Genomic DNA, 21,116 nt, shown 5'->3' on the forward strand with positions numbered 1-21,116 from the left:
GACCCTTCCCCACACACGTATTCCAGAACTATGTCCTCTTGGATCTCAACACCACCGCCCCTGTTTTGAGCTTTAAAAGCATGTTTCATCTGAGCATATTGATACTCCCCAGTCGGTCTCAGTCCAAACTCCCCTTGCAGCTGCGAAAAGGACTTTAATCCTTGTTGTTGAACTATCTGAGCCACCAAGTGGATTCCTTTGGCCCTCCACTCCGCCAGCACTCCAAGGGCCGCAAACTCAACCAAATTATTATTAAACCATATCGGTGTAAATTTAGTCAGCCCCGTAACCCCCCGAATCTGTCGCAGTCTGGTCCATAATTTATATATCAAAAACATAGTTGGGTATAATTTCCCCAATACTCCCAAGGAACCATCCTCCAGACACTGCGCTACCGGTCGTCGGTCTGTCACCCTCTCCATCAAGTGCTGTACCGCACTGGAGGACACCTCCCGTGCCCAGCCCTTCAAATGTTGGCTCTGGGCTGCAAGAAAATATAACTCAGGATTGGGTAAAGCCAATCCTCCATCTTCCTTGGGTCGCTGAAGCGTCTCCAGGCGAATACGTGGGTACCGCCTCCCCCATATCAGACTTCTAAATAGAGCATTAATCTGCCGGAATTTCCCACGTGGAATCCAAACTGGCGCGTTATGTAGGACGTAGAGTAATTTGGGCATCAGAACCATTTTAATTAGATTAACCCTCCCCACCACCGATAAGTGCAATTTATTCCATGCATCCACTTTTGCTTTAAGGGCGCCCACGAGAGGTGTCAAATTCCTATACAGAAACTCTGTAACTGGCATCGAGATCCATATTCCCAGGTATCTGAAAAGGGATACTACCCTAAGCCGCCCCTCTCCCAATGGCTCACTTCTGCTCTCCTCCACCCCATCCACCTCAAAGAGGACCGATTTATCCCAGTTTATCCTCAATCCCGATAAGTCTCCAAATTTCCCAACGATCTCGATAGCCCCATTCAAGGCTTCATCCGGGTCCGCTAGGAACAGTAGGATGTCGTCTGCATATAACGCAATCTTCTCCTCAACACTCCCATAACTGAACCCAGGGACTTCATCCGACTGTCGGATCTTGGCGGCCAATGGCTCCACAGCTAAGGCAAACAGAAGGGGTGACAGTGGGCAACCCTGCCTCGTACCTCTGGCCAGCTTTATAGGCTGAGAAAGTTCCCCATTCACTCTAATTCTAGCTGTTGGTAGTGAATATAACAGTTGAGTCCACGCCACAAATTGCGGACCAATACCCATACATTTCAACACCCGCCAGAGATATCCCCACTCCACACTGTCAAACGCCTTATGGGCGTCCAAGGATGCAATAACCCTTCGGCCACAATTGTCAGACTTCAGCTGCAGGTTCATATGCAGCCTCCGCAGATTAACCGCTGTAGACCTGTCAGGCATAAAACCAGACTGATCCGGATGCACAAGGTTAGTAATGACACTAGACAGACGGGTAGCTAACACCTTGGCCAAGAGTTTGACATCAATGGTTAACAGAGAGATTGGCCGATATGACTCAGGCTTCCCCAGATCCTTATCCTCCTTCGGAATAACCACTATAATAGCCTCCCTCATAGATGCTGGGAGATACCCTTTACATCCAGCCTCCTCCAGTACTAACTTTAATCTGGGAATCAGCACTTCCTCCAAACTTTTATAGATTTCGGCTGGTAACCCATCAACCCCAGGTGCCTTCCCATTGGCCATAGACTTCAGCGCCCGACTCAGTTCCTCCTCGGTGATAGGGGCATCGAGGCTCACTCTATCCTCCTCACTCAATTTCGGAAGACCCAGACTCTCAAGGAAAGTCTCCGTATCTCCGGCTGACTCATTGACCCTGGAGGAATATAAGTCCGCGTAAAAGTCCGCAAAGACCTTTATAATATCAGGTGTTTCAGATACCCTGCTCCCCCCATCCGAAACCAACGAGTGTACATATGAGGTACTACGCTGAGCCGCGGCTACCACCGATAGCATGTGTCCCACTGTTTCTCCCTCCTGAAAATAAGCCACCCTCTGAAACTCCCGCTTCCTTTCAGCTTTTCCCAGCAGAATCTTTTCCATACAATTTTGCGCTGTTCTCAACCTTTTCTCTGCCTCGGAGGTCCCCAGTACTACCATCTCGTCCTCCGCGGCTTTCAACTCTTCCAATGCCACTCTCTCCGCTTCCCTTGTCCTCCTCTTACACCTACTAATGTCTCTAAATAGTAACCCTCTCAGGTACGCTTTCATTGCATCCCAAACAGTCAGAGCATCTGTACTCCCATCATTTAACGCAAAGAATTCCGTCACCTCCTTCCCTATACCGTCCAAGTCAATACTCTGTAACCAGTTAGGATGGATCTTCCATTCTCTCCCGCTTGTAGTCCGTGTCCCCAACAACCTAACCTCCACCTCAATTGGACTATGATCCGAAAGGGCCCTCGGCAGATAACGCACCTCCCCCACCATTGTGTCCAACAGGCGGTTACCCAGTGCCATATCAATTCTGGATAGCGTAGCATGAGCCGGCGAGTAGCACGAGTACCCTCTCTCCCCAACATGTCTAACTCTCCATAGATCAATCATGCCTAATTCACGCACATAGGTTCCAAATGTTGTAGTGTGCCCCTCCGACCTATTCTGGGTGTTCTTATTTTTATCCCAAAAGTCATTGCATATATTGTTCAAATCCCCAATAATTAAGAGTGGCAGTGGTTCCCATCGTTCCACCCTCTCCAATACCTCCCTGATCTTCTTACTTGAATATGGAGGTGGAATATACATTGCCGCAACACACAATCTCACTCCATACAATATACATTGTATCACCACATACTGACCCTCAGCATCCACGCATACTTTCACCTCTTCATATTGCACTCCCACCGGCACCAACACTGACACACCTCTTGAGTACGTCGAGAAGGTAGAGTGATACCCTTTCTGTATCCAACGTCTATTTAGTACGTCCACTTTCTCCTGTATCAAGTGCGTCTCTAGCAAGCATATCATAGAAGCCCGTTCATCCTTCGCATACTGCAAGCTCGCAGCTCTCCTAGACTTATCCGCCAGGCCTCTCACATTCCAGCTCAATATCTTAAAGCGGTCCCCTATTATGTGACTCATCATCCTTAGTTATGTCAATACTCCCGGTTCTGAGCTGTCTAACTTCCCTCCCCACCCTCACCCCTCCCCCCCCTCCCCCACACCCCCCAATATTATACATTCTGCCTCTTATCAAGAGTGGGGCACCATCACCCGTTGCGAACACTCTTGCTAAACCTTCTCTTTCCGCCTCCCGCTACCGTTTATAACAGAATTCGGCGCAATTCTTAGAAGAACAGTATAATTAAACCTGTATTATATTACAACTGCAAGAAACTAAATAAACTTTTTAGTACGCTGCACACCCTTCCTCCCTCGTACTTCTCCGCCGCATCAGCACTCCCAGTGCTTTCCCTGAATAATACCCAACTCCACCCTCCAACCTTCACATTTCAATTACCAGTGTACTGTCAGTCAATCTCTTTTTTTCCCTTTTTGAAAGAATTAAGATACCTCCCGACCAACCCGCCCCACATTTTCAATCTCCTTTCCCTTTAAGTTTTTTAGCGTTAAGATCTATCCACTGGGTAGCGTCCTCCGGCGTCTGGAAAAAATGAATCTTATCCAACGCTACCACTCTGTCGTGCCGGAAACATCATGGAGTATTGCACTCCCAGTTCTCTCAGCCGTCTCTTGATACCCGTGAACATCATCCGTTGTTTCTGTACCAGGGCGGAATAGTCAGGGTAAATAGCAATTCTTTGACCTCCAATTGTCAGATCCGTCATGTCTCTAGCCTTCCTCAGGATAATGTCTCTGTCTCTGTAGTTTAGGATTTTGGCAAGCATGGTACGGGGACTTGCTCCAGGGACAGGTGGTTTCGGTGGGACCCTGTGGGCTCTCTCTACCGCAAATACTTTTGTCAGTGCTGCATCACCAAAAGTCTCAAGGAGCCAGCTTTCAATATACTCCGTGGGATTCCTCCCCTCAGTTTTTTCAGGGACACCCACTATGCGAATGTTATTTCTTCTGGACCTATTCTCCAGATCCTCATTTTTTGCAGCTAGCTCCGATATTGTTTGAGCAAACTTCCTCTCCGCTTTCTGCAGCTGCACTATATGGTCTTCTGCCGTGCTCACTCTTTCCTCCACAGCCCCCACACGTTTGTCAATCTTCTGCAGGGCTGCATTTATCTGGGCTGTATCCCCTTTAACCTCCTGTAGCTGCTGGGTCAGGGATTGTTTGCAGGATGATACCAGTGCAAAGACCTCTCTAAGGGTGGGCTCTGCTCCTGACTCCTTATCTTCAGGTCCCCCTACTACCACCGCCATGTCACCATCCCTGCTCCCCTGTTGTACCTCCTGCTCCTCTGCTGGGCTTTCCTCCTCTCCTTCTGTGTCTGTGTCCCCTCCGGCGTCCTCCTCTGCTTTTCCTGTGTTCCCTGCGGCCTCCACTCTAGCAAACTGCTGGAGCTTTGCCGCCGCCGACATTCTCTTCTGGCATGCCGCGTTGTCCTTCTCCGCCTTCTCCCTGGCGTCGGCGCCATCTTGGCTGGTCCCTGCCTCGCCGGCTCCGGCGTCTCTTTGTCTCCTCCTGGTCATGTTCACCGACCTCGGGGCCGCCGCTATTCACCGCCGCACTCCCGGGACTCTCCTGCAGTCGGTAAGCGCTGTGAATCGCCGCTCAGCTGCGGCTTATAAGGATAATTTCCTATGCTCTACTTAATGGATTCTCTTTAAACAGGAGTTAAAAAAAAAAATAAAAAATCAACCCCCCCCACCTCCCCCCCAAAAAACTCTCAAACCCTAATATATCTCTTATCATGTGTTCTTGGTGTAGGAATGTGCAGCCTCTGGGTGGTTTGTCGTTATCTGGTGTGGTTAGAGGATACTCATTAGGGATGATAGCAATGCTTATCTTATGTTTTTATATGTCTCTATCTCTTTCAGTGTCCATTTACAGTATCTGGTTTTATGACCTGAATGACTGCCAGAGGATTGCAAAGCTGATGACCGAGTGAGTACGATTGTTGAGTCTCCAAAGTTTTGATATCTGAGACAAGGTGGTCTGGTTCAAGTGACTCCATGCTGCTCAGCAGAGGCAATCTGCAAGTTTCTGTCTAGTTTCTTCATTGAAATATTGCAGCGCCACTAACAGGGCAAAGTGAATGGGTTCTGGGAGATGATTCAAACACAAAAGCAGGGCGCGTCTTCCAGAGAGAGAGATGGTTTTGGAAATGCTCTCGGCTTTCGCCAACAGATGACTCTCTGGACCTGGAGACTCCAACCATTCCCCATCAGAATATATAACAATAGGTTTTCTAAACTGGACATTTTTTTAAGTGGTTGTCTGTCCATGAAATGAAAAAGACTAAAAAATAAATACGTTTGCATTTATCTAGGGAGGTAATCTCTACAAAACATTTACATGGCCACACTGGTTACATTGACAAAATCTGGCCTGCCCTCTTCTTACCTGCTTTCTCCAGTATTAAATCAGATAGACAGGATGGACAGCAGTGTGGGCAGCCTCTTCTTATCTAAGTTCTCCTGTCTGGTATTTCTAGTATTGGATCAGAAAAACAGGGTGTACAGCAGTGTAAGCATATTCTCCTTATCTCGGTACTCCTGGTATCTCCAGTATTAGATCAGATAGACAGGGTGGACAGCAGTGTGAGCAGTTTCTTCTTACCTCAGCACCTCTGGTATCTCCAGTATTAGATCAGATAGACAGGGTGGACAGCAGTGTGAGCAGTTTCTTCTTACCTCAGCACCTCTGGTATCTCCAGTATTAGATCAGATAGACAGGGTGGACAGCAGTGTGAGCAGTTTCTTCTTACTTCAGCACCCCTGGTATATCCAGTATTAGGTCAGATAAACAGGGTGGACAGCAGTGTGAGCAGCCTCTTCTTACCTCAGCACCCCTGGTATCTCCAGTATTAGATCATATAGACAGGGTGGACAGCAGTGTGAGCAGCCTCTTCTTACCTCAGCACCCCTGGTATCTCCAGTATTAGATCATATAGACAGGATGGACAGCAGTGTGAGCAGCCTCTTCTTACCTCAGCACTCCTGGTATCTCCAGTATTAGATCATATATAGACAGGGTGGACAGCAGTGTGAGCAGTTTCTTCTTACTTCAGCACCCCTGGTATATCCAGTATTAGGTCAGATAAACAGGGTGGACAGCAGTGTGAGCAGCCTCTTCTTACCTCAGCACCCCTGGTATCTCCAGTATTAGATCAGATAGACAGGGTGGACAGCAGTGTGAGCAGCCTCTTCTTACCTCAGTACTCCTGGTATCTCCAGTATTAGATCATATATAGACAGGGTGGACAGCAGTGTGAGCAGCCTCTTCTTACCTCAGCCTCCTGGTAGCTCCAGTACTAGATCAGATAGACAGGGTGGACAGCAGTGTGAGCAGCCTCTTCTTACCTCAGCACTCCTGGTATCTCCAGTATTAGATCATATATAGACAGGGTGGACAGCAGTGTTGGCAGCCTCTTCTTACCTCAGTACTCCTGGTATCTCCAGTATTAGATCATATATAGACAGGGTGGACAGCAGTGTGAGCAGCCTCTTCTTACCTCCGCCTCCTGGTAGCTCCAGTACTAGATCAGATATACAGGGTGGACAGCAGTGTGAGCAGCATCTTCTTACCTCAGCATTCCTGTTATCTACAGTATTAGATCATCTCATGCAGCACATCTTCCTAACCAGGAATGTAGAAGTGTTCTCATACTGTGACGGTACTTTTATTTTTTTACTGCTCTAAGTTTCTGGTAAAAAAAAAGAAAACTTTGACATATTGCAGATACTACTATAGTGGAAGAAGATAATCTTCAGGTGCTTAGAAGTCAGTAATTCCATGTAAACCGAAATAAGAAAATTCTGCAATGAACCAATATCCCTACAAGTTAGTGGGATGTCATGAGGCACCAGATGCTTATGCTCCCAGTCAGGAAGCTCAATTAATTCTAGTAATTGTGTTCGTCATTCGGCAATGCTTTGATCATCTGGAAGGGTAAGTTTTGCTCTGCTGTACATGCTGTGGCTTGAAAGGGCCATGCTTGCTTCTACATGATAGACGATGCACAACAGATTTTTACAGCTTTCCCCAATTAACTTTGTCCCATCTTCCTTATCCGAATTGGAAGAAATAATCGTCTTGATGAATTTTCTTTTTGTAGCTGATGATATATGATTTATATCGTGCACATGGCACAGCAGATACAAATCTGTTCCTTCTATAAACTGATCTATCTCCAGAAACTGATTCATAGCTGGCCACACCATCTCCAATACATTTTACACTCGCTGCTTTGCAAATTTGCTTTTTTTTTTTTTTTAATATATGGCTGTATGGATTTTTAATTTTTCTTCTTGTTGCAAAGCACCTAAAGAATAGTGATGAGCGAATGTGCTCTGATAGGTGTTTTCTGAGCATGCTCAGGTGCCATCCGAGGATCTCGGGCGTGCTGACTGTTGACTAACGCTTAAAATGTAGAAGTATCCGGTTAGTTTAGTTGTTCATCAAACCAAAGTGGAGTCCATGAATAGGGCTGCGTTATTCCATGACGTCCCTGCACACAATACCTTCTTTTGACAATTGACTCTTGCTACCCGGGGTAATTCCACACTGTATCCAAGCCCAAAACACACTGGGTTCCCCCAAAGTATTAATGTCTGGTCGATTTAGGATCTGAACAATGAGCCCACAATTCCTGTTAAAGGGATTGTCCAGGTTTAAAAAAAACCTTTTTGCTGCCGTGCTTCTGGGTTCGAGTTCTTGAACCTGTGCTTTGTAGTTGGCTTCTCTGTCCGCCAAGACACAGCAGATGCATTTTTTCTGCGAGTGTTTAGTTTCTTTTACCCTAAAAAAGACTGCAGCAAGGATAACAGGTGTTTTAATTTACTCATTTGTCAGCCCAATCACATTTTGGGTTATGCAATATGTACAGGTGCTTCTCACAAAGTTAGAATATCATCAAAAAGTTAATTTATTTCAGTTCTTCAATACAAAAAGTGAAACTCCTATATTATATAGGGTCATTACACATTGAGTGATCTATTTCACGTGTTAATTTCTGTTAATGTTGATGATTATGGCTTACAAGCCAATAAAAACCCAAAAGTCATTTTCTCAGTAAATTAGAATAATTAACAAAAACACCTGCAAAGGCTTCCTAAGGATTTAATAAGGTCCCTTAGTCTGTTTCAGTAGCTCCACAATCATGGGGAAGACTGCTGACCTGACAATGTCCAGAAGGCAGTCACTGACACACTCCACAAGGAGGGTAAAGGTACCGTCACACTAAGCGACGCTGCAGCGATACCGACAACGATGTCGATCGCTGCAGCGTCGCTGTTTGGTCGCTGGGGAGCTGTCACACAGACAGCTCTTCAGCGACCAACGAAGCCGAGGTCCCCGGTAACCAGGGGTAAACATCGGGTTACTAAGCGCAGGGCCGCGTTAAAAAAAACAAACACTACATACTTACCTTCAGCTGTCTGTCCTCCGGCGCTCTGCTTTCCTCTGCACTGTCAGCGCCGGTCAGCCGGAAAGCAGAGCGGTGACGTCACCGCTGTGCTTTCCGGCTGGTCGGCGCTGACACAGGATGCAGGAGGAGTGCAGAGAAGCAGAGCGCCGGGGACAGACAGCTGAAGGTAAGTATGTACTGTTTGTTTTTTTAACGTTTACGCTGGTAACCAGGGTAAACATCGGGTTACTAAGCGCGGTCCTGCGCTTAGTAACCCGATGTTTACCCTGGTTACCAGTGAAGACATCGCTGGATCGGTGTCACACACGCCGATCCAGCGATGTCAGCGGGAAGTCCAGCGACGACATAAAGTTCTGGACTTTCCTCAGCGACCAACGATCTCCCAGCAGGGGCCTGATCGTTGGTCGCTGTCACACATAACGATTTCCTTAACGATATCGTTGCTACGTCACAAAAAGCAACGATATCGTTAACGATATCGTTATGTGTGAAGGTACCTTAAGTCACAAAATGTCATTGCTAAAGAAGCTGGCTGTTCAGAGTGCTGCATCCAAGCATATTAATGGAAAGTTGAGTGGAAGGAAAAAGTGTGGTAGAAAAAGGTGCACAAGCAACCGGGAAAACCGCAGCCCTGAAAGGATTAAGAAAAGGACATTAAAAAATTTGGGGACATTCACAAGGAGTGGACTGCTGCTGGAGTCATTGCTTCAAGAGCCACCACACACAGACGTATCCAGGACATGGGCTACAAGTGTCACATTCCTTGTGTCAGCCACTCATGGCCAATAGACAACGCCAGAAGTGTCTTACCTGGGCCAAGGAGAAAAAGAACTGGACTGCTGCTCAGTTGTCCAAGGTGTTTTCAGATGAAAGTAAATGTTGCATTTCATTTGGAAATCAAGGTCCCAGAGTCTGGAGGAAGAGTGGAGGCCACAATCCAAGCTGCTGGAGGTCTAGGGTGAAGTTTCCTCAATCAGTGTTGATTTGGGGAGCCATGTTATCTGCTGGTGTAGGTCCACTGTGTTTTATCAAGACCAAAGTCAGTGCAGACGTCTACCAGGAGATTTTAGAGCACTTCATGCTCCCCTCTGCCGACAAGCTTTTTGGAGGTGGAAATTTCATTCTCCAGCAGGACTTGGCACCTGTCCACACTGCCAAAAGTACCAATACCTGGTGTACATACAACAGTATCACTGTGCTTGATTGGCAGCAAACTCGCCTGACCTTAACCCCATAGAGAATCTATGGAGTATTGTCAAGAAGATGAGACACGAAACCCAACAATGCAGACAAGCTGAAGGCTGCTATCAAAGCAACCTGGGCTTCCATAACCCCTCAGGAGTGCCACAGGCTGATCACCTCCATGCCACGCCGCATTTATGCAGTAATTGATGCAAAAGGAGCCCGACCAAGTATTGAGTGCATTTACTGAATATACATTTCAGTAGGCCAACATTGCGAATTTTGAAATAATTTTTCAAGCTGATGTTATAAAGTATTCTAATTTACTGAGATAATGAATTTGGGTTTTCATTGGCTGTAAGCCATAATCATCAACGTTAACAGAATAACAGAAATAAACACTTGAAATAGATCACTCTGTGTGTAATGACTCTATAGAATATAGGAGTTTCAGTTTTTGTATTGAAGAACTGAGATAAATTAACTTTTTAATGATAATCTAATGTTGTGAGAAGCATGTGTACGTGCTGGTGATGGTCTCATTTGGATGTCCAGCTATACTGCTATCATTTATTCCAAGTAGTGAAAGATCAGCTAGGGTTTATTTGCCATTTATGAGCTTTACCCTGCACCTTTCTTCTGTTTCTCTTTAGGAAGTAGTCGGCATATTTTCCATCTGTACATACTAGATATTTTATTTTGTATTTCGTGGTTTTTCACCCACTCTGCGATCTTTTCCTATTTCAGCACTCTTCCCCTTCTGTAGGTAATTAACACTCTGCTCTGTCCTCCTTTCAGGCAGCATAGGTTGGAGTTGCCATCTTCTAGTCTGAACTTAAGGCTGTCTCGGCTCTGGCAGGAACCACTAAGAACTACGGGATCAGGATCTTTTTAGGAAGTAGGCAGCATATTTTGTAACTGTATGTACCAGATCCTTTTTTTTTTTTTTTTTTTTTTTCTTTGTTTTTGTATTTTTTGGTTTGTTTTTACTCACTCTGGGATCTTTCTATTTCAGCACACTTCCCCTTCTGTTGATAATTTTACATTCTGCTCTCCGATTTTGATTATTTTTTTTTTATTTGGAGGAACATGAAACAATTGGCGGCCTTTCAGTCAGTATAGGTCTGAGTTGATATCTTCTAGTCTGAGGTTAGGGCTATTCTGGCTCATGCAGGAACCACTAGGGACTATGGGGATAGAATCTGTAGTCTGTACAGGAACCGGCAGGGTCAGTTGTACTCTTTAGTGTGATACCCATTTTCCCGAGTCAGTTGACACTCATTAATAGCATTTGCTTTCTTTGTATTTGTAGTCTGGCTCCGTTGAATTAAGAGTAAGCCGCACCACACAGTGTGCTAACAGGTGTGGTGCCATTTTTTTTTTTAGGATATCGTGTTTTTTCTATACATTGACAACCGTATTAATATTGTTTTGAAACATCCTGCGCGCATGCTGAATCAAATTCAACGGTCATGTAATTTTAAGGCTATGTATTGTACACTTTTGTACATGTTTATTATTATTTATTATTTTGTTCATTTGATTCCTAAATACAAAATTGTGAATCTTTGAAAATAGTCTGCATTACAAGTTTTCTACCATTTTGCTGCTGTAAGTACTTCTACCTAAGTGATCTGCAAAACCGATACCTCCTGGTCCTGACAGCTTTTTTCTTTCTCCCCCCTTTATCTAGCAGAATAGAGGGGAAGAAGGATGTACACCAGTTTCCACACAGTGGTGAGAGCAGACATAGAAAGCAGACTGTGTATATAAAGTGCAGGCTAGAAGCTTTGATATATAAGCTAATGGAGAAAGTAGCACCCTGGATACTACTCATAGATCACATATCCAGCCTGCATTACTGGGAGAGGCACTCCCAGAAGATAAAAAAAGCTAATACTTGCCTTAGGCTGCAAACTGCTTATTATTCAGTCTGTAAGTGATTGAATGAATGAAGATTGCAGACTGAACGTTTGCACAGTTTTATTAACTAAAGGTAACTCGTAACTGATGTGAAAATCATTCTTTCAAAGGTCAAAAGGTTCCCCATAGGCTTTACATAAAAAACAACAACTGTATAGCAGGGAATGGCAATCTTTGGTGTAGTGAGCACATAAAATCATGCGGTCATTGGCACAACCTTGGGTGGCACAGCTCTACTTCAATGAAGGCTTCGTTATAAGGAGTGCAAGTTAGGCTACATTCACACTAGCGTTATGCTAGTTTGCGTCGGGCGACGCAGCGGCGACGCATGCGTCATGCGCCCCTATATTTAACATGGGGGACGCATGCGTTTTTTTTTTTTTTTTGTTGCGTTGTGCGACGTATGCGTCTTTTTTGCCGCAAGCGTCGGACCAAGAAAACGCAACAAGTTGCATTTTTCTTGCGTCCGAATTTCGGCAAAAAACGACGTATGCGTCGCAAAACGCAGCGTTTTTGCGTGCGTTTTTGCGCGTTTTTGCGTGCGTTGCGTCGCCGACGCAGCGGCGCACAACGCTAATGTGAACGTTACCTTACCCGGGTACATCCCTTCCTCACTGCTGCTAGATCTGAGAGTGTCCTTGTCCTCCGAACTGCCGTCCTTATTCTTCAAGTAATTCACTTCCATGTCCTACTTCGTGGCTGCTCTTATTTGTTATGCTTAGTTTATATAGCAATGTCATATTCCGCAGCGCTTTACACACATTATCATCACTCTCCCCATTGGGGCTCACAATCTACATTGCCTATCAGTTTGTCTTTGGAATGTGGGAGGAAACCGGAGAACCCGCAGGAAACCCACGCAAATACAGGGAGAACATACAAACTCCTTGCAGATGTTTTCCTTGGTGGTCTGTGAACTCAGGACCCCACTGTACTAAATACTGAGGCACCGTGCTGTTCCGGCATTTCAACCCAACTAGAGCTGGTGGTTACACCAAAGCATTTAGCACCCGGCCGTGGCCACTTGTACACTTAATGGTGCTGTGCTGTGGATCCCGATCCTGGGAAGAGCTGATCGGCCCCGTGCCGGAAGTCCCAGCCCCAAGATCTGACACTGATGACCTAAGGATAGGGAATGGACGTAAAAGTACCAAACAACCCCTTTTAATTTAATTTATTTATACAGTGTACAGTAGCTCGTGCTGTGACAGTCTAACAGTTTAGTTTATTTTTTTTTATATTTTATGTCTGCAGAACGCTTGGTCCTTGCATTTAATAGATTTGGAAACCATGGATCTGCCAGCTGCTCGGGATGTGGCGCTCGGCAGCAAAACGGATTGTCCTGAATGTATAATTTATTCAAGATTCCTTACACCGGAGGGGATATTTGTGACTGGATTCTGGACTTATCATTGTAAAAGATATGTGGTTTCTAAAAGTGTATGACACACACTCGTAATTGGTTTCTGTTTATTTACAGAAGAGTTGAACAAATAATCAGCAGGACCATGATATGACGTCTATGCTAGCTGTGGCAGCACGACCGGATCAGCGTGGTGTGACCTTCCTCGGCCATCACTTGAAAGCCAGCATCATGGGTGCCTCTTACGTCCTCCCAAGGAGTCACTTGGGCTTAGTAATCATAAGAGGTGCCCAAAATGCTGTCTGACAAGTGCCAGCCATGGATGTTCGCACTCCATTGGTCCTCATGGGTGCCACAGAGGACCGACACCATAGTTGTCACATGCGTTTTTACGTTTTAGTATCCCCATGTTATGAAAGATTGAAATGGTGCCACAGTTGTCCAAGAGAACACAAGGAAATACAGGAACATTATTGGGTTCCTTGAAAAAAGGATTTGCTTGACGGGGAGACCAAGAGCCGTCCAGCCATGGATCTGGTGCTAATGGCCTATCCTTAAGATAATGGTTCCTTGAGATAGTGAGTTTTTTTGTAAGTGTGACGAGTCCCAGGAGGTTCAGGGAGAGATTTATATACACCGTCATCCATTACAGTCAGATAAATAGGCAGTGCTGCATCTCACTATTTTTTATTTATTTACTTTTTTTTTTTTTTTTTTTTACTTTTTACGGAAGATAAATTTCATGCGTCTTCTCGGTGCATTAGTGATGTATATGGTCACGTGCCACTGAGCAACGTAAGCTGTCAGTGTCCTACATTACATATACATCGCGCCAGTGTAAGCTTAAGCCAGGCGGGTATCAAATGGTAAGAGCAAAAAGGAAATCTTGGATGTTCACCTAAAATTTGATACAGGAAAGAAATATATCTTATTACCGTGTTAAACAATTTGAGGACTCTCAATTCTAAATATTTCACCTAAAATTTAACACTTCTGTGCAGCTCAGTTTTTTGTTCCCCTCGAAATGCTCGAAACCTCGACGGAACACAAAAATATTTCATCTGGTTCACTTTTTTTCTTTTTTTTTTTTACTCCGAAGTGAGACAGATCCTGCATAGCGCACAGTGACGTCTTTAGGATAGGTCATCAATATCCGATCAGTGGGGTCCTCACACTAATCCTACACCGGCCGAAAGTACACTGGAGTCTCTCTGCGCTGTCTAGCATTCTCAGATACTGCAGCTCAGCGTCTATTGGAAGGTTAAAAGCCCAGGTGCCCAACGATTGTGCCCATTATTGGTGCAAAGCTCTAAAGTACAAGCCGTGCGCTTACCACCTCTTACACTTCCTTTGTTTTTGGCTTTCTCCTTATGGCGCATTCAGTGCACTCACTTCGTTTCCCGTGCTCTTACCACCTCTTACACTTCCTTTTGTTTTTGGTTTCGCCTTATGACACATTCAGTGCACTCACTTCGTTTACTATGCTCTTACCACCTCTTACACTTCCTTAGTTTTTGGGATTCACCTTGTGGCACATTCAGTGCGCTCACTTGGTTTCCCGTGCTCTTACCACCTCTTGCACTTCCTTTGTTTTTGGGTTTCCCCTTATGGCACATTCAGTGCGCTCACTTCGTTTCCCGTGCTCTTACCACCTCTCACACTTTCTTTGTTTTTGGGTTTCACCTTATGGCACATTCAGTGCGCTCACTTCGTTTCCCTTGCTCTTACCACCTCTTACACTTTTTGTTTTTGGGTTTCACCTTATGGCACATTCAGTGCACTCACTTCTTTTCCCTTGCTCTTACCACCTCTTACACTTCCTTTATTTTTGGGATTCGCCTTGTGGCACATTCAGTGCACTCACTTCGTTCCCATAACATCCAAAGGTGTTTTTCGTAGCTCCAGACCATGTGTCATTTTTAATAAATGCCATCTAAAAATTAAAGTGTAATGCCCAATCGTACCTATGCCAAGTAGGACTATCAAATCATGGAGGTGGCGATGCTACAGGGTCAAGTCAGGCTGTCTTTATGCCACGTTCCCACTTTATATTGCGTGATTTGTATCTCTGAGGACCGGGCCAGAGAAGAGATTCCTTGTTTTCAGGAGGGTCAATCAGGAGTGGGTCATGTGATATTACTAATTATCATTTAGGTTTCCTTTAATTCACTTCACTCCTGCAAAATCTGAATTGGGGCATATCATGCAGTCCATCTTAAGGAAGGATTCACAACCTTGGTAGACAGATTTTGGACCTGCAGGAACGGTGACTTGATTGAGTGACACATTGAGGAATCGTACGGATGGCATCCTTTGGCGCTGCCGGGAGCGGCGGTCCTGCCCAGGACCTCAGACGTGACAGAGCCGCTCGGCTGCCACTCCGCACGTACAAAGCCTGTTTTGTTGATTAATAGGGCTTTTATTAAAGCGGATTACAGAGGAGGGATATGACTGAGGTTAGTAGTGTATTTTCATTGCTACATTTTGGGCCTGGGAGGGTTTAGCCAGTGAAGCAGAAGCTGCGCTGGAAGGGTCAGATGGGGTCAGTGTCGTCCTATATTTAGAGTTGGTGAAGATTTGGACATCATTTTCTACTGGACTATGTCCAAAACGTGCATTAAAAAAAAAAAAAAAAAAAGCGTCCGCTTTTTTTTTTTTTTTTTTTCACGTTGAGGTTGTAATAATTTTGTTATAATTCCATTAATTCCTCCAGAAGATGAGACGTGTGGCGTAAAGTTGTTGTTTTTTTTTTTTTTTAATATGCTAGCTTTGGTTCTGATGCTGTTTTAGGCTGACGCTACTAGACAGAAATTCTCAGATAAGTCGTGCAACCAAAAAACACATGTGCAGCTTCTCTACGACTATTTTATAGCAGGGAACTTGCTATAAAAAAATGCCCAATTCATAGATAAGTAGCATTGATGTCTATGGTCAGTGAGTGGTATGCGACAAGCGACGGAGGATCCAACACATTCGGCAACATTTGCAGCTGTCAAAGTCGCAGGTCGCAGCGCGACACCGTAGGAAATAATGTTGCAGTGTGACACTGCAGTTGAACGTTGCGCGACTTGTGTTGCCCTGGTCTAAATACCCTGTCGTGGTTCTAGTGGGTGTAGACTGTTTTCATTAACGAGAATCTGTCAGCAGGTTTTTGCTAATTACTCTGATTCCAGCTATGTGTCCCTTACTGGGCTGCTTGTTGTAGGTTTGAGTAAAATCAGTGTTTTATCAACAGGAGATTATCACTAGAGGACTAGTTGTCTCCTCTTATGTAGTACTGAGCTCTGTATAACTCTGCCCCCACAACTGATTGGCAGCTTTCTGCCTATGCACAGTGTACACAGCTGCCAATCAGGAGTGTGGGCGGGGTTATACAGAGCTCAGCATTCAGAGAACCATTAGATCTACAACAGGTAAAACAGCGATTTATCAAAACTGCAGAAAAGCAAGTGAAACATCACTGGAATCAGGGTCTCAGAATCACTTTATTAACCAGGTTAAATAAGTCATCTTCAACTATTATTTATTCATAGTGAAAAAAAGACCTTTTTTGTGGAATTTAAGTGCATTCGCTAGAACTTTACCATTTTTACCTTTTGGAAAAATTATTTTATTAATCTTATTTTTTTTTTTAACAGGGTGGTGCAACAGGAGTCATCAAGAGTGAAGAACCGGAAGAGCCCGAACGGTGGTATAATTGGCTGCAATACTGGAGCCATAGATATCCTGGAGATGCTGAGTAAGGCCAAGAATGAGTATGAAAAGGTGACTCCATTTTATTCCATGGTTTTATTCTGAAGTATAGAATTCTCTGTTTTGCTTACACTGCAAATTATTGGCATAGAGGTAAAATAATAAATTCTTCCTGCACTAGGGGAACGTGCTAAATAACATGCAACTAATGGGACCAGTGTATAAATGCTATGCAGTAACTGTAAGGGCTCATACTCACTTGTGCGAGACTCAGATGAGTCTCCCACGGCAATACCCGGCGCTGCACCTGGCACAGAGGAGCGGGGCGTGCGGCTGCATGTATTCCTATACAGCCGCACGCTCTGATCTGAGTGCCGGGTATTGCCGTGCGAGACTCATCCGAGTCTCGCGCAAGTGAGTATGAGCCCTTAGAGTAACTGCCGGTTTTATTTCTTAGATGAATAGTACACATGAGATAAATAATCTTTGTAATATATCTTATCAGAGTAATCTGCTTCTTTTACTTCCTAGATTGATCTTTCAATTCATGGGTAAAATCTGTATTCAATGAAGACACATTTTCCCATTACTGAGATAGGAGGTTGCAATTGGTGCTTTTAAAATTCTATGAATGAAGGGAGCAGCTGGAGGCAGAAACAGACATGATGCTGGAATGGTAGTTACAGTTCTCCATAGAAAATAGAGATACAGCAGAGCTGAGTTATGTATCATTGTAAACAATTCCAATCTTCCCACCACACTGACTGCTATGAGATCTAAATTTGGAAGTGTTTGTAATGATACATGAATTGGCTCTGTTGTAGCTCTACCCAGGAACTGCAGAAGATCAGTGACGAGAGGAGGGTGTGTTCTTTCTCCCCTGTATGACACCTCTTGCTTACGATGGGTCAAGCTCTTACAGAAGAAGTACATGCCTCAAGAAACAAATCTCCCAGTTGAACTTTACATAATTTATCACCTAAACTTAAGCAACTATCTCCACAACAGAGGCAAGAAATTAAAAGTAAAAATTGTGTTTCTTAGCTCTGCAGGGTACTGTTCTATGATGGTGCTAGTGTTCAAACTGGTGTAAGGGCCTTTTTTTTTTTTTTTTTGTTTCAAGAGGGTTTTTCCCTTGCCATAAATGTGTTTTGTTTTTTTTTACCTACTGTAAATGCAGTTATTCCCCCTGAATCTTAGTTGTTTTTTTTATCTTTTGATCCTGCACTGTTCCTGAGAGATGGCCCCCTCTCTTACTTGTATGTAACTCTTGCCTTGATAACTAAGTAGGCGTGGTTCTCTAGAAAACAGAATTGAAGCCAACGCCCACTTGGTTAATGATTTGATTTACATAAAAGGAAGAAAGGGCTATATCTCGGAAATGGAGAGACACCAGAACAAAAAGAAAAAACATGCTGGATTCAGGAGCATTTTGCATTTCCATCTGGTAAAACAATTAGAAATAATTGGCAAGTCCTCTTTTTAAAAAAAAAAAAAAAAAAAAAATGAAAATAGAGAGAAACCTTAGAGACCAGTTTTATAGCCAACCATAGCGATGGTATGTGTGCAGTTAGATGACCATATAACTCGGAAGGGAGCTGATGGACTGGCTGGCGGCTCTCCCTACCCGAGCGTGTCGGCTTCATATATTTCTATGCAGCCGTTACGCTCTGGTCGGGAGAGCTGCCAGCCAGTCTGTGTACCGGCTTCCCATTAATACGGCTGTCTGACTGCGCCAGCGTGTTGACAGGGCTTCAGATTTTTCACACTCTCCTATTACCGGATTTTTGTTTTCTACGTTATCAGTGTTCCTCAATCTGGTCCGATATTGTTTTGGGGTGCATGATGATTCTTGTCCATTTCTCACCTCCTTGCTTTTATCCTCCGTACCGCATACACTTCCACCATGTATCCATGCCCTGCGCTCACCACTCACATCCCTACACTCTCGCTTCTAGTAATTAAGCCACAGGCCCGTAATGGGAACTGCTTATTCCAGATGGATCATAAAATAATCCCGATGAGCCGCCCACTCGAGATTGGCCCCGATGACAGCCTGGCATGTCCACAAAGGCAGCAAGAGATTTATTAAGGGCCTGGGTGACTTAATCTAGACTCCTAAGTACACGTTAATCCTACAAATAAGTGCCGAATACTGGCTGGATGAGCGCAGGTTGTGATTTTGAGGCCTGGATAACAGTATATGCAGCAAGTGATCAGTGTCTTAATGCTGCCATCTTTAAGTGGCCTTCACCGCATCCTTTCCCAACTACGCAGAGGTGAAATGTCCTCTCCTGACCTTTTATTATCATTGCTTTTGTCAAGCCTTCCTCCAATTTGTATTTTATATTTTATGATCAAAAAAAGTCTAAATCAAATCATTATTAGGAGCCTTTAAAATGGCATAATTTCTCCTACGTACTTGTCACTGTCACACAGATTTTGAAGGGACTTAACAGGATCGTTATTCCAAACATCTCGGAGACCTAACCACAGATCTTCTGTGGATGCCGCTTGTGCAAATCCTTCTGTCTCTTCATGTAATCCCAGACAGACTGAATGACGTTGAGATCAGGGCTCTGCGGGGGCCGGATCATCACTGGCAGAACTCCTTGTTGTACTTTAACCCCTTCGCGCTGCAGCCCCTTTTCATTTTTGCGTTTGTTTTTTTTGTTGTTGTTTTGCTCCCCTCCTTCCCAGAGCCATAACTTTTTATTTTTTTTATTTTTCTGTCAATATGGCCGTGTGATGGCTTGTTTTTTGCGAGACTAGTTGTACTTTTGAACGACACCAATGGTTTCACCATATCTTATATTCAAAAACGGGAAAATTCCAAGTGCGGTGGAACTGCAAAAAAAAGTGCAATTCCACAATGTTGTTTTTTTTTTTAAATTTTTATAAGCATGTTCACCAAATGCTGAAACTGACCTATTATGATTCTCCAGCTCATCACGAGTTCATAGACATCAAACATGTCTAGGTTCTTTTTTAAGTGGTGAAAAAAAAATCCAAAGTTTGTAAAAATAAATAAAAAAAGAAATAAATTGCGCTATTTCTGAGACCCGTAGTGTCTCCATTTTTTGTTCCGAGAAAGATGTGGGCTCACCATCGGAGCTCTCATCAAAGGGGAGACGTGACATGCGCCATACTAGTATGGCGCAAAGGGGTTAAACTAAAGATAGTCCTTCAAGGGAATCATTTTGACACCTAATCTGAGAGCAGCATGATGTAGAGACAGAGACCCTAATTCCAGTGATGTGACACTGGGCTGCTTGCTGTAGTATTGTGAAAATCACTGTTTTATCAGCAGGAGATTGTGACTAAAGGATTAGTAAACCTGCTGGCATCTAGTCCTCCACATTCATGAACTCTGTGTAACTCCGTCCCCACCACTGACTGCCAGCTTTCTGCCTATGCAAGGCGTACACAGAAAGAGGCCAATCAGTGAAGTGGGTGGGATTACACCGGGCTTAGGATTCGGCGAACTGCTAGATCTGCAGCAGAAAATAGTGATTTTATGACAAACGGCAGCAAGCAGCCTAGTAAGTGACACATCCCTGGAATCATGGTCTTTGCCCTTACATCATGCTGCTCTCAGATGGGGTGGCAAAACCTCTGGGAGATTTCCTTAAATGACCATTGGCTGTAAGTTTGGTGTCGATATCCTGCTGCAGATTAAAGTTGGTGGCAATCAGACGCCTCCCTGATGGTATTATATTAAAATGTCTATTTTTGAAAGCATTCATACTTGGCAGCGTTTTTTTTTTATTTTTTTACCCCGGATCCTGCTTAAAATTTATGCACAGTGCTCTATATTCTTTTTTTAATTTTCTCTTTAGAGGGGGAGCTGCGCTTATGATGCCTCATCGGCACATACCTTTTTTGGGACATCTCTGTAGCTCGTGTAGAAATAGAGATGATTTATGTATCATTACAAACACTTCCAAATCTCATTTCATGGCAGTCAGTGTGGGGGGAGGACTGTGAAGAGATCTGGAGTTGCTTGCAATGGTACATATCTTCTATGGAGAGTGGTAACTGTCATTCCAGTAGAATCTGTTTCTGCCTCCAGCCCCTCCCTCCATTCATAGTATTTTATAAGCACCAACTGCAATCTTCTGTGTCAGTAATGGGAAAATCGTCTTCATTGAATACTGATTTTACCCATGAATTGAGTGTGAAACCTCAATCCAGGAATTAAAAGAAACAGATGACTCGGCTTCTAAACGGAGGACCCCGTTGGCCACTACCCCATGTCAGATTTTCAGGAGAAAGGATGGTCACAGATGTTGGGGAGAAGGGAGCGCTGCAGACTCCTCTGGGAGTGGATTATCTCCATTAAACCCATGCTTCCTCCGCCAAGCATACGTATCTATGGAAAACTATGGCCATAAACTGGTCGACC

The 21,116-nt window shown here is 44.3% G+C and overlaps 1 protein-coding gene across 2 annotated transcripts in view; it reads left to right on the forward strand.

The window, feature by feature from the left end:
• DCP1A (decapping mRNA 1A) overlaps window positions 1-21,116 on the forward strand; it is a 58,759-nt gene that overhangs the window by 21,667 nt on the left and 15,976 nt on the right. For both annotated transcript variants that reach the window (XM_069736726.1, XM_069736727.1), the window contains 2 exons: window positions 5,000-5,066; window positions 16,657-16,783. In XM_069736726.1, the coding sequence (XP_069592827.1) occupies window positions 5,000-5,066; window positions 16,657-16,783 (194 nt within the window). The remainder of the gene's footprint in view (window positions 1-4,999; window positions 5,067-16,656; window positions 16,784-21,116) is intronic.

The sequence above is a fragment of the Ranitomeya imitator genome, chromosome 8 (genome assembly GCF_032444005.1).
Source record: "Ranitomeya imitator isolate aRanImi1 chromosome 8, aRanImi1.pri, whole genome shotgun sequence".
Taxonomy (NCBI): Eukaryota; Metazoa; Chordata; class Amphibia; order Anura; family Dendrobatidae; genus Ranitomeya; species Ranitomeya imitator.